At 41.6% G+C, this 13,875-nt stretch overlaps 1 protein-coding gene across 1 annotated transcript in view; it reads right to left on the reverse strand.

Moving 5' to 3' along the window:
* The window catches only part of ctnna1 (catenin (cadherin-associated protein), alpha 1), a 79,516-nt gene that overhangs the window by 2,428 nt on the left and 63,213 nt on the right, over positions 1 to 13,875 (reverse strand). Inside the window, exons 16-17 of the mRNA XM_056768958.1 lie at positions 11,915 to 12,020; positions 400 to 534 (exon numbers count right to left, since the gene is read on the reverse strand). Coding sequence (XP_056624936.1) covers positions 400 to 534; positions 11,915 to 12,020 — 241 coding nt within the window. The remainder of the gene's footprint in view (positions 1 to 399; positions 535 to 11,914; positions 12,021 to 13,875) is intronic.

Consider the following 13,875-nt stretch of genomic DNA (forward strand, 5'->3'; position numbering starts at 1 on the left):
ATAAATTCACTATCAGCTATGTTCATTTAAAAAACAAGGTTTTTAACCTTGGAAGTAATACGCCTTCAGAGAAAACATTTGCTTTTCTAAGTGCCCATGCTATGACAATAAAGTTACAATGAGCAAAGTCTAAATATAAACTTCATAATATATGAGGCCAAGTAATTAAGGTTTATGAATTACCAAAAAAAAAAATTGGTTCATAAACAAGAGCTGTAAACAGGCATGCTGTAGTCTATAGAGCTGTAAACGATAAACATGAAAAATAAATTAACTGTGATGCTCGAGTTGTTCTCAGTGCGGATGTGAAAATAAGGTCAGTTCATTGTACTTCAGACAATAAGTTCTCACCTCGGACACACGAGTCTTTTAACAGTCTTAGTAAATATAAACACTTACCCCAGACACCACAAGCTCTCCTCCCAGATTCTGCACTTCAGCTTTGACTTTACTGCAGATATTAAGCTGGTGGCAGTACAGGGCGATACGCTGCAGATAAGCCAACAGATCCTGCTTACACGCTGAATCTGGACACTACAAAGGCGGGGGGAAAAAAGAAATAAAAAAATGAGTAAAACATACAAAAATGAGGAAGTGATGGTACAGAACGACACAGAAGAACCATCTAGAAACGACAAACGTTTACTGATATGGAACCTGGCAAGAAACCACAGACATACAACTAAACTGATATCTAAAATGAAAACAATGTTAAATATCCAAGTTGTTTTAAGGATCTTTGACTTTTGCCTGTGGATACCCCACCGCCTCGGCATTCACCTGTCTACATGCATGTGGTAGTCAAACTCATTCAGTTTCCCATTATGGCAGGTGAGCTGGGCCACCAAAGGCTCACGGCAAGACTCTTAACATTTTTCAAGAAAAACAAAACTCTTGTCATATCTTATGTTCTTTGTATTGAATAGATAACAGTCTTTGCTACATGTCGTTAACATGGTAAATACCACCAGTGTTTACCCTCTTAGTTTGGAGACTGGAGAGAATACTGATATTTTACTGAAGTAACAATACCTTATATAACGTTTAGAAACCCCTGACTCAATATCTTTGCAATGAAATGCTATAGATTAGTATGTGGGGGTGCCGGCTCATGATAACACAAACCAATCTTCCCAACAGTGATCTTATGGTATTTGTGGAGGACTTGGAGATAAAGCATCTGCTGAAAACATCCCATTTCCAGTATTCGAGTATTTTGAAGAACAGCTTGTTTTCAGATGCATGTATAAGCCGCTTAGGGGTGTAAAGATGTTAACAGATGTCATTTACATTTTACAATGCGAAAAACAGCAATTACGGTTTTTATTTATAATTGTAGAGCAAACTGTAGTTAACACTTCAGTGTTTAGTTAGACGGAAAACTTTCACTAATGTTCTCAAGAGAACGACGCCCAAAGATGTAGAGAATTGAAACTAGTCTCATTAAATCCTCAAAGGTCCAATGTGTTCTTTTTTGGAGGATCTACAGATAGAAAAGCAATATAATACACATTACTATGTCTTCAGAGGTGTATAAAGACCTTGCATGGAATTCACCACATTGTTTCTACAGTAGCCCTGAATGGACAAACTGCTCTACAGTTTAGTAATTACATTATCTCCTTTGGCAAAGAAGCGAAAACGTGATGACATCCAAGTCTTGTGTCTTGTGGTATGAAAGGGAGGGATGAGTGAGCCATTGGTCGCAATTTGCCACCTCACCGCTAGATGGCGCTAAATTCAGTTACTGGCCATTTAAATCTCCCTGCGTCTGCATCATCGACTCTTTACAATACCTTACAAACCAACCTTTCAGCAACCCACTTATTACAGGACGTATTTCAGAGGAACACTAAATGTGACTGACACGATGCTGATTCATTAAAGGATGAGGCAGCAACTGTCTACAACCTTACATTCAATCCAAGTATAATTCAAAAGGTTCTGCAGGTATATTGCCAAATGAGCTCTCAGCATCCATCTCTTTTAATGTCCGAGCCCAGTAACTCACGACACAGAAGTGGAACGTACAGCAAAGCACTAGGGTGTCTACACTGTATGCCCCAGCATAAGAAACCAGATGGACGGAGAGACGAGAGCATGACGAAGAAAAAGGGAGAGGAGGCGATCAAGGAGAGGTGTGAGAAAGATGAACAGGGTGATGAGGAGGGCAACAGACGGATCATCTTTCATGACAAGAGTGAGAATTTGACACCATTTGACCACTGTTCTCCATGCTTATTTTAAAAGTGAAGTGTGCCATTACTGTGCCACTAGCGGTGCCAAATGGAAGTCGCCATCGCTCACCCAGAGTAAAATCATATCCAAAAGCATTGCAACCATCAACATCTAAAAAAATACACTTACTACAGTCAATACATATATTAGACTAAATGTCATTACTTAAAATATGCATATCTATGTCTCTTTTTAAAAGACAATATTCCTGGTCCGAGAAAAAAAAACCCTCTTCGCCTACAGTATTTCAGTACCTGCTGACACTACAACTGCAGGATACTGTAAAAGCATTTGTGCCAACGGTCGGAGGTGGGGATTACATTCGCAGCACCACAAAAGCAAGTTTTCCTGCCTATGAGTGGTATTCTCACCCCTACATCAAACATGAGTGGCTTGTTGATCCAGCAACAAGTCTGGCTATACTGTGATCCCAACAGAGCTGCTGGAATATTCAGTGGTGTAGCTCAGACAGCGTTTGCGTTCATTTAGACCACTCCAGCTGGCTCAAAGCATTCTGGGAGCTGTAGTAAAGATTATCCAGCTGGGCACCCATCATCGTCCCCCAGCGGGAAGTCAGGATGCCTGTGCACGCCTCGTCTCTCCCTCTAACTTCATCATAAAGAGCTAGCAGGGGAACAGAAGTGTCCTTATTCAAACCCAGCCTCACGCATGCTTTCCTATATCACACTTTATTCCAGCAGTCATTAATAAAGCACCAATTTTTTATTAATCACAGTGCTGCTTTCTTTCTGTACAGTGAGAGACCTCACTGCAGAGGAAGTGAGACACAGCAGAATGAGGCAGAGAGGCGAGAGAGCGAGATAGAGCGAGCGAGATAGTGAGGGCGAGAGAGAGAGAGAGAGAGAGAGAGAGAGAGGGCGAGAGAGAGAGAGAGAGAGAGAGGGATGGCGAGAGAGGGGGCGAGAGAGGGAGCTGCTAAAATGAAACCTGCTAAGCATACCAATTAGAGGCTCGACTCCTGTTTGAGACTGCTCGAATTGGCCTTTTGAAAGCATCGCTTGTGCATGCTCAGCTGCTGAATTCATCCACGTCGAACAGGAAATGCAGCCAGCCTGCCCTGACCTCCACGCGTGTGAATGCATGATCCACATGTCACACAAAAGTCTTACTCCGCTTTCTTCCTCGACAGTTTTTGCTCATGTGTGGGCTTGCATGCAGATGACGGTTCTGCCGATGTAGTGGTATAGAGGTGCGGTGTCCGTTAAGTCCCTTATCGGGCTGACCCACATGCTGACTCTGCATTCATTCATCACTACGTTTTAAATGAAACATAACACATAGCATTCCCTGAATGTACATTCAATACAACTCTGAATACAACCACCTAACTAATGTACCAACATCTTATAGACGGTTTCAAAGTTATGACGTAAACTAACTTCCGGTTCACATGCGCAAAGACGTCCCTATGGATTATTTGTGGAAACAAGCAAAATAAACAAGTAAATAGTATGTCTAGTAGGGGTGTTGAAATACATTTTTATACGATGAATCGCGGTGCAAACGAGGACGATACGGTATCGGTTCAGTAATGGACCATAACCAACTATTACGTATTTATGTTTTTCTGATGTCATGTCTGATACGTGCTTTTATGATGTCATGTCGCATTCGTGCTTTTACTGCTTTAGCATACAATGGCGGAGGAAGGCGAGACGAGAGTAATTAACCACTTTAAAAGCCGACAACTAGGCCATTTCGGCCTTTATGAAAAACCCGGTAAGCACGACCTGGACATTACACAAGCTGTGTAAATCTTGTAACGCAAAAATAAAATACGCAGGGGGTAATACCACTAATTTGAGAAACCAAGTCAGCCGTTTTAGCGTGTCTGCTGAGCGCGTTCGACCAGCAGTATTCGACAAATCACTACGAACTGGTTCACTGTCTTATCATAGCACACCTCTCTTTTCAGAGCGATTGAGCTTTGTAAAAATTCTGCACGTTTCAGAGAGGCGGGGCAAAGAGGAGATCCTAGCGGTGTGTGGTAAAAACAGCGATTTTGAACCTTAAATCATCTATACACGTTGCGTTACATCTAAAACAAATGATAATATTTGTTTTAGCCATTTCATATAACGCCTTTAAGGTATATTAATATAAATTAAATATAATTAGTTAAAATATTAGCAACTAGCCAGACCAATAAACACACATAGAGCGGAAATTAACTTTGGGCCAGGGAGGTGCATCTGATTAAACAGTCAGTGAAACTTACAATCTAGTTAGAATAAAAACTAAAGGAGCTGATGTGCTCAAGACAAAGGATAACCAAAATTACATTTAATTTACTGACATTTTTAATCTTCACTATGAAATGTTTTTATAGTATAGTTCCCAGATAACTTTTTTTTTTAAAAGCCCAAGAAAAATCTGCTCGTGCCTGTGTGTGCGGACTTATAATGAAACGAATGCTTAAAAAATGTATTGTGCACTTCAAGTCATATTTATTTCCGTACTAATAAAGTGGCAGAATTTTTAAGAAACGAGGAGCAAGTGACAGAAAAGCTGTTCTCCTTGTTTCTCTCACCAGCTCATTCAAAAAAGAGATGAACTCATGCTAATGAATTCACCTGGGCCCGCTCAAGTGTGTAGTACAACGAAAAACAGTTAGCAATAAATGAAATTTCTACAGTTTTCTCTCATTTCTCACATAAGAAGATCGAGTTTATGAGACATAACCCGTGTTATCAAAAACCTCTCACCTCTTCTACGTTCCTCTTCCATATTGAAGACGTTCCATCATTTAAATATTCATGAAAATAGAAGTGTTAAAACCGTTCGCTCTCCCCATGTAAATATGTGCATTAATGTGTAAACCCCGTGCTTTTGTTCTCCAATATGTGAGCGAAACCAAATCTAAAGAAAAAAAAAGACTGACTACCCTTAAAAAAAAGAAATCGTTCAAAACCATGAAAGCGGGAGGACTGTATGGACGGATGAGCGGAAGAGAATGCAGGTCTTGAAAAAATAGGGGATATCACACTTCAACGTTACAAAAATATCACGCGAGTAGGTGAGTAAAAGTGAGTAGGAAGGTCAGGCCGCATCACAGAAAATGTCATCTAGCCTGCTGAATTCCATTCTAAATGGGTGAAGGTAGTAGAACAGCGCGGGCAGGACTCTGACCTTTCTGAACACATCAGGGAGGAGAAATGCCAGTTTCCCTTATTCACTGACACTGCAGCATTTTAATGTAGAGAAGCCTCGATTATAAATGGACCTTCCTTCTGTAATTCTTTTGTTGCTTATGCCCACTAAGGCCAGGAGATATTGATACTGTGCTCTTCTCTGGAGAGGGGACTGAAGGAGGCGTGCAGCTTCTCTCTAAATGAACACGGCACATGACATATGGTGGTGATTACAGCGTGATAGTTATTCTGCATGAGAATTTCCAAAGATATGATTACCTGGTGTTTATATCTGTCCCAAACCACAGAAAGTGTTAACAATCGACTTGCCCACCACAGACAATGCCAGAGTCAACAGTTTAATGTTGAAAGATTGTCTAGTTCATTCTCAGCAAGAGAGAGACAAGATGATCAAATTTATTACCAGCTCTTTTAAAGGAACAGTTCACCAAAAATACTGTAATCATTTACTCACGTTGTTCCAAATTGGTTTAAATGTCTGATGATCACGGAGAAAGAGATATTTGGAAGAATGTTTGTGGCCCAACAGTTCTTGGCCACCATGGACTACTAAAGTAGGAAAACTTGATAAATTTCTCTGCTTGTTGAACACAAAAGTTGATATTTTGAAGAATGTGGGAGAGCAAACAGTTTTGGGGCACTTTTGACTACCATTGGTTACAAACAGTTTTCCAAATATCTTTGTATTCATCAGAACAAAGAAATGTATACAGATTTGGAAGAACTCAAGGGTGAGCAAATGAATAGAGATTTTTCATTTTTGGGTGAATTGTCCCTTTAAATTGCATCATTTCGAACACAGTACTGACACACAGACTATGGGCTGTTTCTTGACCGCAAACTTCATCCTTCAGCACATCTCTCAGGTGCGAACTCCATTCTAGATTGTATAAGAGCTTTGCGAGTGTTGCATTCAAATATAAAGCTAGGGTAACAACAGCAACAACACATATATTTGGGCTGAGATCCAATACCTCCAAAACAACAAAAACGTGAAGACAAATCGCAGAATCGTCCTGGAAAGGACCTCATCGACATTCAGCGTGTCAACTAGAAACAGCAAAGTACTCAAGGCGATCGACGATTCATTTTAAAAGCACCAGTTAATATCAAAGTCATTTTTTACCGAGATAAGATTCATCTGTTGTTTCTTTAATAGAAAGAACTCTAATGCACTCGAAGAGAAGAATGTCTCCTCATGAGGCTAATGTGTTTTATATTACGTTTAAATGGTCTGGTGGTGCACTTGTTTTTCTTTTCGGCTAAATATAAAGCCATCATGAACCGTGATGATCAATCAAGTGGCATTTGAAATTGAGATCTCGGTTCTGTCCAACCCAATTCCCCAAAGAACAAAATAAAGGACTTCTAATATTTGCCAGTGCCAAATCAATCTCACTTATAATAATGTCCTGATCTAGGATCAGAGGAAGATTGTTAACTTAATAATGTTGAAGCAGCGACTCAAATTTCAAGATTCGAGGTTTTCTGATAATGTTGTTGTTTCTAATGGCATCACTGATCAGTCGGCATTTGAATAGCCACAGCGTGACATGGCAAATGCTGCCAACACGCCTGCCAAGAAAGACAACCACTTCCATATTAGAGTTATTAATAGAACTGCCGGCCTCACAGCACATTTAAAAGCATCAGTTCATTTCAACAAATTACAAATGCTACATTAAAATTTTGTGGTGTGTTATATCCTTACTGATGTACAGAACATTCAACCGAACATCTAAATAAATTATGTTTATATGAAATTGGCCTTGCAGGGCTCCAAACTGCGCATTTTGTGACCAGTTTTCGAGACAGTGCGAGCATTTGTTTCAAGTTCTCGCGCATGTGCGACCTGCAAATTTAGAGTTTTTCTTTCACATGGACAAACTAGTATTACGTGAGCCCGCCACCAGTGCAGGCTGTGTGTGATCGTCAAATGCGCGCCAGTGCATGGGTCATTCACGTTTGCCGTGGACGCACACAATCCAGGTCGTCATTGACAAGTTTATACACACACAATGTGAGCGCATTACTACGAGTCACTGCTTGCTGTTAAGGATTTCATGAGCCCGAGGACGAACGATTTGATATACGAGACGTTTAAAACTAACCGCGGAGGAACTTTATTTATCTGTGTATTACTTGAGACATCACTGGATCCTTTCAATCTGTTCACAGCAAGAATAAAAGACAGGCGAATTCTCTTGTTAAGTTTTATTTTACGTTATATTTACATGCGTTGTGAGGTCATGAGTAAAAGTGTCCTCAATGCACATTAAAAATATTGTAAGAACAAAACACAAGGCCTTTCATTTTGCTTTAATGTGTAACACTGTAAACAATTAAATATATACTTTTTGACAAGGAAAATTTATGTTGGTTAGGTTAGGAATACCTAACCCATTAATCAATAACAAAGCTTCTTTGTAGACTTTGCATCTTTTTAAATAAGCAGAACCAAATCTGCTGTCATCAAGTAATTTATCTGTCAGTATCAGTAAACCAGTTATTTTGGGGAAAAATGTGAATAATTGCATTGCAGGCGGATATAAATCCTGCCCCTTATTTTTTGCTTGCGCTCCTAAAATGTTCAGTCAGGGGCTACAGTGCTCCTGGTACAAAAAAGTGAGTCTGGAGCCCTGCCTTGTTAAAACTAAATGGGATGCTAGCACAAAACATACACAGTCGGCTCAGTCGGTGAAGACGCAACTATTGTATTTATCCCAAACTATTCTGAGAAATAAAAAATCTCTGTATAAATCTCCAGCAGCACTTTCTGCAGAAATGACAGGGAGATTTGCTTCAGATTGGATGGATGATGCTGTTGCGGGGCAATTTTTAAAGGGCGCCACAGAATCTCAACTGGACTGAGATGAGTACGCCTGAGCCATTAAAGCACTTTTTGTTCTTCGGCCATGCTACTATTTATTTGGCCTTGAGTTCAGGTCACCGCGTTGCTTGAAAATTGAACTCCCGGTCTTGAAAAACTGGGGCTAGAGAGAAAGTGTTTTTCATTCTCCCAGGAAAGCCTGATGGGCAACTTTTCCTAGGTGTTTGGGTGGATTAATGTTCTGTACTTTCAAATAACGGATTCGACTGTTCCCAATTGGACACTTGGATTGCACTAATGGATCTCTCCATTTCTGGATTTCTCTTTAAGTGCCTATTTTCAGAGCTCGCGTTTAGATTAACTCAAAGTTTCGCTTTAGAAAATGATGTAAAAAGATTCACAGGTGCAAAAGGATTTCTAAGGCAATAGTGTCATTAATAGTATTTATATCGGAGTAACTTTTTGCAGTAAAAAATTAAGGTAGCATTTTATTAAAGTAATGTGAAAACATTTAAAATAGAAAGTTGAAATTGCCAAAGCCATGTACATGTGATTTTGTACTTGATAAACCATTAATGTAAAAAAGAAAAGAGTCAAAATATGTACATTTCATTGTAGCATTGTAGTTTAAAAAATGGTCTGAGACTCAGATTCTTCCGTATGTATACTTTTACAAGGCACTATATATATTAATATATTCAGATGTGTAAAACATGCCAATTAAAATACCCAATGCAAATGAATGTCAGATTCCGAATGTCACAATAAGCCATGGGAATACCATGAACTGCTGCTAATAACCAACCATTATGACATGAAACCAGACGTCCAGGCTGGTTGGTGTCCTCTAAGGTACCCACCATTAAAAACGCTGAGCTGAGATTTTGTTAGGTCTCCATGATTTTCTGCTCTTCGACGGTAGAGAAAAATTTACAGGCCTGTCACTGTTAAGCAGCCAGAGGCCAGAGCTGGGAATGATCCAGCCTGTGCTGGTGCCTATGGATCACCATAAATCTTTCCTGATTTAATGTAAATTGGAAAAGTACACTATGCATGTCAGAATACATCACCAGAATAAAGCCCACCTGCAAGCCAGATATCACGTGACTGTGTCTGCGTGTGATGACTTCACACCCTCGTGTGTACGGGCGATTATTTATGTGCGGCATGGTGGCATGCAGATTTATATTATAAATCTCAATTACACGTCTTTGTTTGTTTAGCACGGCGTCTGGATGAAGCCCTTGTAAGTTGCCCCTGCAGATATCTGCTTGTAAATTCTTAATAAACTGCAGTGCAGACCTTTGTGTGGCAATGACCTAAATCCCGCATCTTCATCTTTGCACTCCACTCATTCCTTTAAACTTTAATGGAGGTCGGTTACAGCCATTTAAACCTGCCCCAACATTTCGGGTAGCACCCTGAAAACTAAAAAAACCGGACAACGTCAGCACTACGATCTGCTTTTACAACGAGACGGATTCTAAACACCTGAAGGGTAGAGTCTGATGCTCAGATAAATCGTACTGCCCGTGGATTTTTAAAGACCTCTCTTCACGCGCCACCTCATGCCCACGCCATCCAGGCGGGTACCCATGTCTAGTTTGCATCTTTAGTCGGCCTCGAGAAGCAGGGAGTACATTTGTCACATCCTCATTTTGATTAGCTGGATTTAAGTAGTCAAGCCTGCAGCTGGGACGCTTCATCTTGTCTTTTTCCTTCGCTGGCTAGAAGTAAAAGCAGACTTGGGCGATACACCTCATGCTTGCTCTTAAAATCTCATTTCTTTCCCCGTCCCGATTTCCAAACAACGGCATTTTCATTTGAAATGCTCTGCATTTTGGGGCATAAGAACACTTTCAACGGCTCTCGTGTAGCGGCGTCTGTCCCCAATCCCAGCTGTAACGGCGCTACATTTCAATGACATGACAAACTAGACAAGCAGACGACAGTGATGCTTTGGCCCACCATTGTGTATTCTGTGACAGGCCTTTGATATGACAAACAAGAGTGAGAGAGCAAGAGAGACAGAAGACTGGGGAAATGAGTGTCATGATTATTTGGTTTCCATCCCTCCACAGGCTCCTCTGAATCTGATGAATCATCCCTCCATATAAGAAACTGCTTCCTTTGTTCATTTTTTGGCAGTTAGCCTCTGGCATCATCGCCTGTGCAGAAAGGTGCGAGCAGCGGTCTAAATATAGTCCTGCGTAAATGTATATATTATATATATATAAACTGCCACCTGGTAATCACGCTGCTAATTAAAGACGAATCACACTTAATGGATTCAGGTCTCACATGGGGCTCCCCGTACCTCTTATTCACTTTTTCATTCACCTACTGCCCCTAATTACTACATTCATGGTCAGGACTGGCACTTTATGGACTTCGGTCCTTCCTGGGGTCGCACAGAGCTTGGGGGAGGGATGTGCACATTTAAAAGCACTCGAGCGGACCCTTTTACACAGTCAATGCACTTAACTTATTAATGCATGTAGCACTTCGGACCCTTCAGTTCCACCCATACTGTTAAAGTACACACAAATCAATCCCATTACTAAACACAATGTATGCATTTTCATTGACATGCTAGTTCAGGCACACGCGCATCTGTAGCCTGACACGTCGAAACCTGCACAGTACCCATCTGTTATCTGTAGGGAACGTCATTGTATTCACAGCAACATCAAAGTCGACGTTGGATGCGGCTGGCTGTGAAAGCGCTCGCAGTCTCTGAACCGGACATTTAGTATTCCATTCCAATTGGGTCAGCACAGGTAGCTTTACAAGACTTGAAAAGTGGAGCTGCGGCTTGCTGGATCAAAGTGCGATCTAAATAAAATATCAAAAAAAAAGCGCTGCCGTTCGCGCAAAGCCTGTTTATTATGCAAGATTATGTTAAAGGAATCTTTTTGAAAGCACACTGCAGATGTTCGCTGGCATGGCTAATTAACTGCCGTAGCCACAGCTAATAAACAACGTGGGATATCCCTAGATACTGTGCTGGATGGGTAAAACCGTCGTCATGAACGCATGCAGTCGGATGCGGGGTATTAACATTTATCACGACCCAGAGCTTCACAAGGTCAGGCGACGTCCTCTGCGCTGCTGAAGAATAGAGCATTCTTAGAGATTTAGAGAAAGGTGCTATTTACACATTGAGAGGTAGTGTTCGGGCGACCCTATCGCAGCACGTCGCCCCGTTTTAATTAAATGACAAACCGAGAGGCGAGGCCTTCACGGTGGGATGAGTGATGGGCGATGAAACTGCTGTGCAAAACCCTTTTCTGAGCTCCTTTCAAGCTCGCTACTGATGAGAAAAGAGAAATCAAAATAAGCGCTCGCAGCGCACGCTGCGGCTTGATGTTTACTGGAAACGTTCCTGTATTATTTTCACAAAGCATGTGAACCTGTCATTGTCACTTGGCTTCAGGAATAAGAGCTTTCCAGGAAAATAAAGTGATGGACTGTGGGGATTAATTTTACAACAGTCCCGTGGTGGCGCCCGTACAATCACGGACTCATTCACAGCGATTTGGCTGAGAGATAAATTATGCACTGTTGTGATTCACCAGGGGGTCTCGGAGGGATTAAATTCTTTAAGTAAAACACAAGAACTTGGTTAAAATGATGTAATGATGAGTAATGATGTCATGCAAGTGGAACTCACCTGGTCTGCTATTTTGCGGCCCAGTTTGTCCATTCTCGATCCGGCTTCGGCAATCTTCTTCGCAGCGTTGATCACATCAGAGTTGTTTTTGAGTGGTCCTTTTCCCCTGTGTAAAAAAAAGTTTTATTCACAGTTATGGTTCTGTTTGAGGTCTCCATTGCCCTGTACCGATGTACGCGTGCAAGCATGAGCTACAGATGATGCTTGTCAAGACGTCAACACATCTGACAGCTCAGGTGGGTATTTGTTCTCATATTGACAAGGTTAAAGAAAACCCCCTTTTGCTCACAAAAGGGCAGCCTAGCATGCACAGCTATCTGGCCAAGACATCATCAAGTCCCTTCCAATTGATTAATCTCATTAAAAGGAACATCCCCTCCAACATGCTTCCATTCACTCTTAGCCTAAAGACACAGGGGGTAAAAAAGCAGTGAGACAGACAGATAGACAGATGGTGCGAGCAAATAGCAGTTCCCACCCACTTCTGTGCTGTCTGGTCAGCTTCCTGGGGTCACTGCCACTTCAAGTTTATTTAATAATTCTGGCCTTATCCGTCCCAGCATCCCATGCTGGCCCCCCGTAGCACTCCGGCTACGAGCTGGCCAGCCATTTGCCAGTTCTGTGTGCCCACAAGGGACTGCAGGGCACAGTTGGCAAGTGGCGCAACCTGGATTCAAAGCTGCTCTCTTCAGGCTAAACTGAACAATCCAACCAACAACAGATGGATTTTTGTGTTCTCTCGCTTTCCCTAAAGTCACCCCTCCCCATTACGGCTGTCTCTCCCGTTGTCTGTTGTTCAGAGAGGGTCTTCCTCGAAGCACGTAATGAAGTGCTGCATGTGCAAAACAGTCACGGGAATTCACCAGAGACGCTGTATGAAAAGAAGAATAGACAACAACACGTTTTGAAACATAGAACAAATTCCCTTTTCAGAACGTGACCTGCGCTAGGATTCAGGTGAGGGGTGACTACAAGGTGACTATAAAGCGAGGGTGACTATTCCACTTGACATGCCATACTAGGATATGCAAATCAGACCGTGTGCGTGTGAATCAGCCACTGATCCTTCCAGATGGGGGTAGTGCAATTGTGTGTGTGTGGCGTATAGCCACTCAAGCACCGGACCGCATCATGCACCGACAGGTGGCTCCCAAATATGTGACACAATTCTAGGCAATGCATGCTTTATTCATGAGCGCAAAGGGACATACGCAGAATTGGTGGCAAGTCATTGCTGCAGATATTGAGCCTGGATAAAGGCTCCAAAAATCAATTTCCTCTTTATAGCATTAACCTTCACGGGACTGTGTACACATTCAAGGTCGGGGGGGGCAATAATTTGGGCGTGGAATGAATTAACTCGCGGAGACCTTCGCTCTGCACATTCTGCAGGTGAAACATCGGCGCCGATTGCCATTTCTCATGCAAATGGCACCAAATCACTGACAGATGTATTGCAGCCTTGTTGCTTTTAAGTTTAGGACGATGAGAGGTTTCTGGGGGGCCTTCGACAAGGTGCGATTGCCTGCATTTAACCTTCAACAGAAGTAATACAATCAATTCAATAGATCGTTGACGATAAATATACACATTACATTTATGGCAGTAACGTCTAATGGGTAAAAAATGGTGATGAAATCAGTTCACAACAAAATGTCATTATTGATCAAGTGGACCGTGTGCTGTGGCATGGAAAAGCCTCGCTGGTGATGTCACTTTACAGTGGGGAAAAAAGCAAATGTGAAATATGGAGGTGGATATGGAGCTGAAGGGTATAGAAACATAAATTGATTATCAAAGAAAAATGCATTAACATAATATTGTGAATCTACCACAAGTGCTTTGAATTTGCTTAATAAAATGTGCATACTTTACATTACCTTATGTTATTGTGTACGTGTCAGGAACTACAAATGCTGCAAAGTGATCTATACGTACCAGATGTTTGCATCGGCTGTTAA

The sequence above is a fragment of the Triplophysa dalaica genome, chromosome 16, assembly GCF_015846415.1.
Source record: "Triplophysa dalaica isolate WHDGS20190420 chromosome 16, ASM1584641v1, whole genome shotgun sequence".
In the NCBI taxonomy this organism is placed as follows: domain Eukaryota; kingdom Metazoa; phylum Chordata; class Actinopteri; order Cypriniformes; family Nemacheilidae; genus Triplophysa; species Triplophysa dalaica.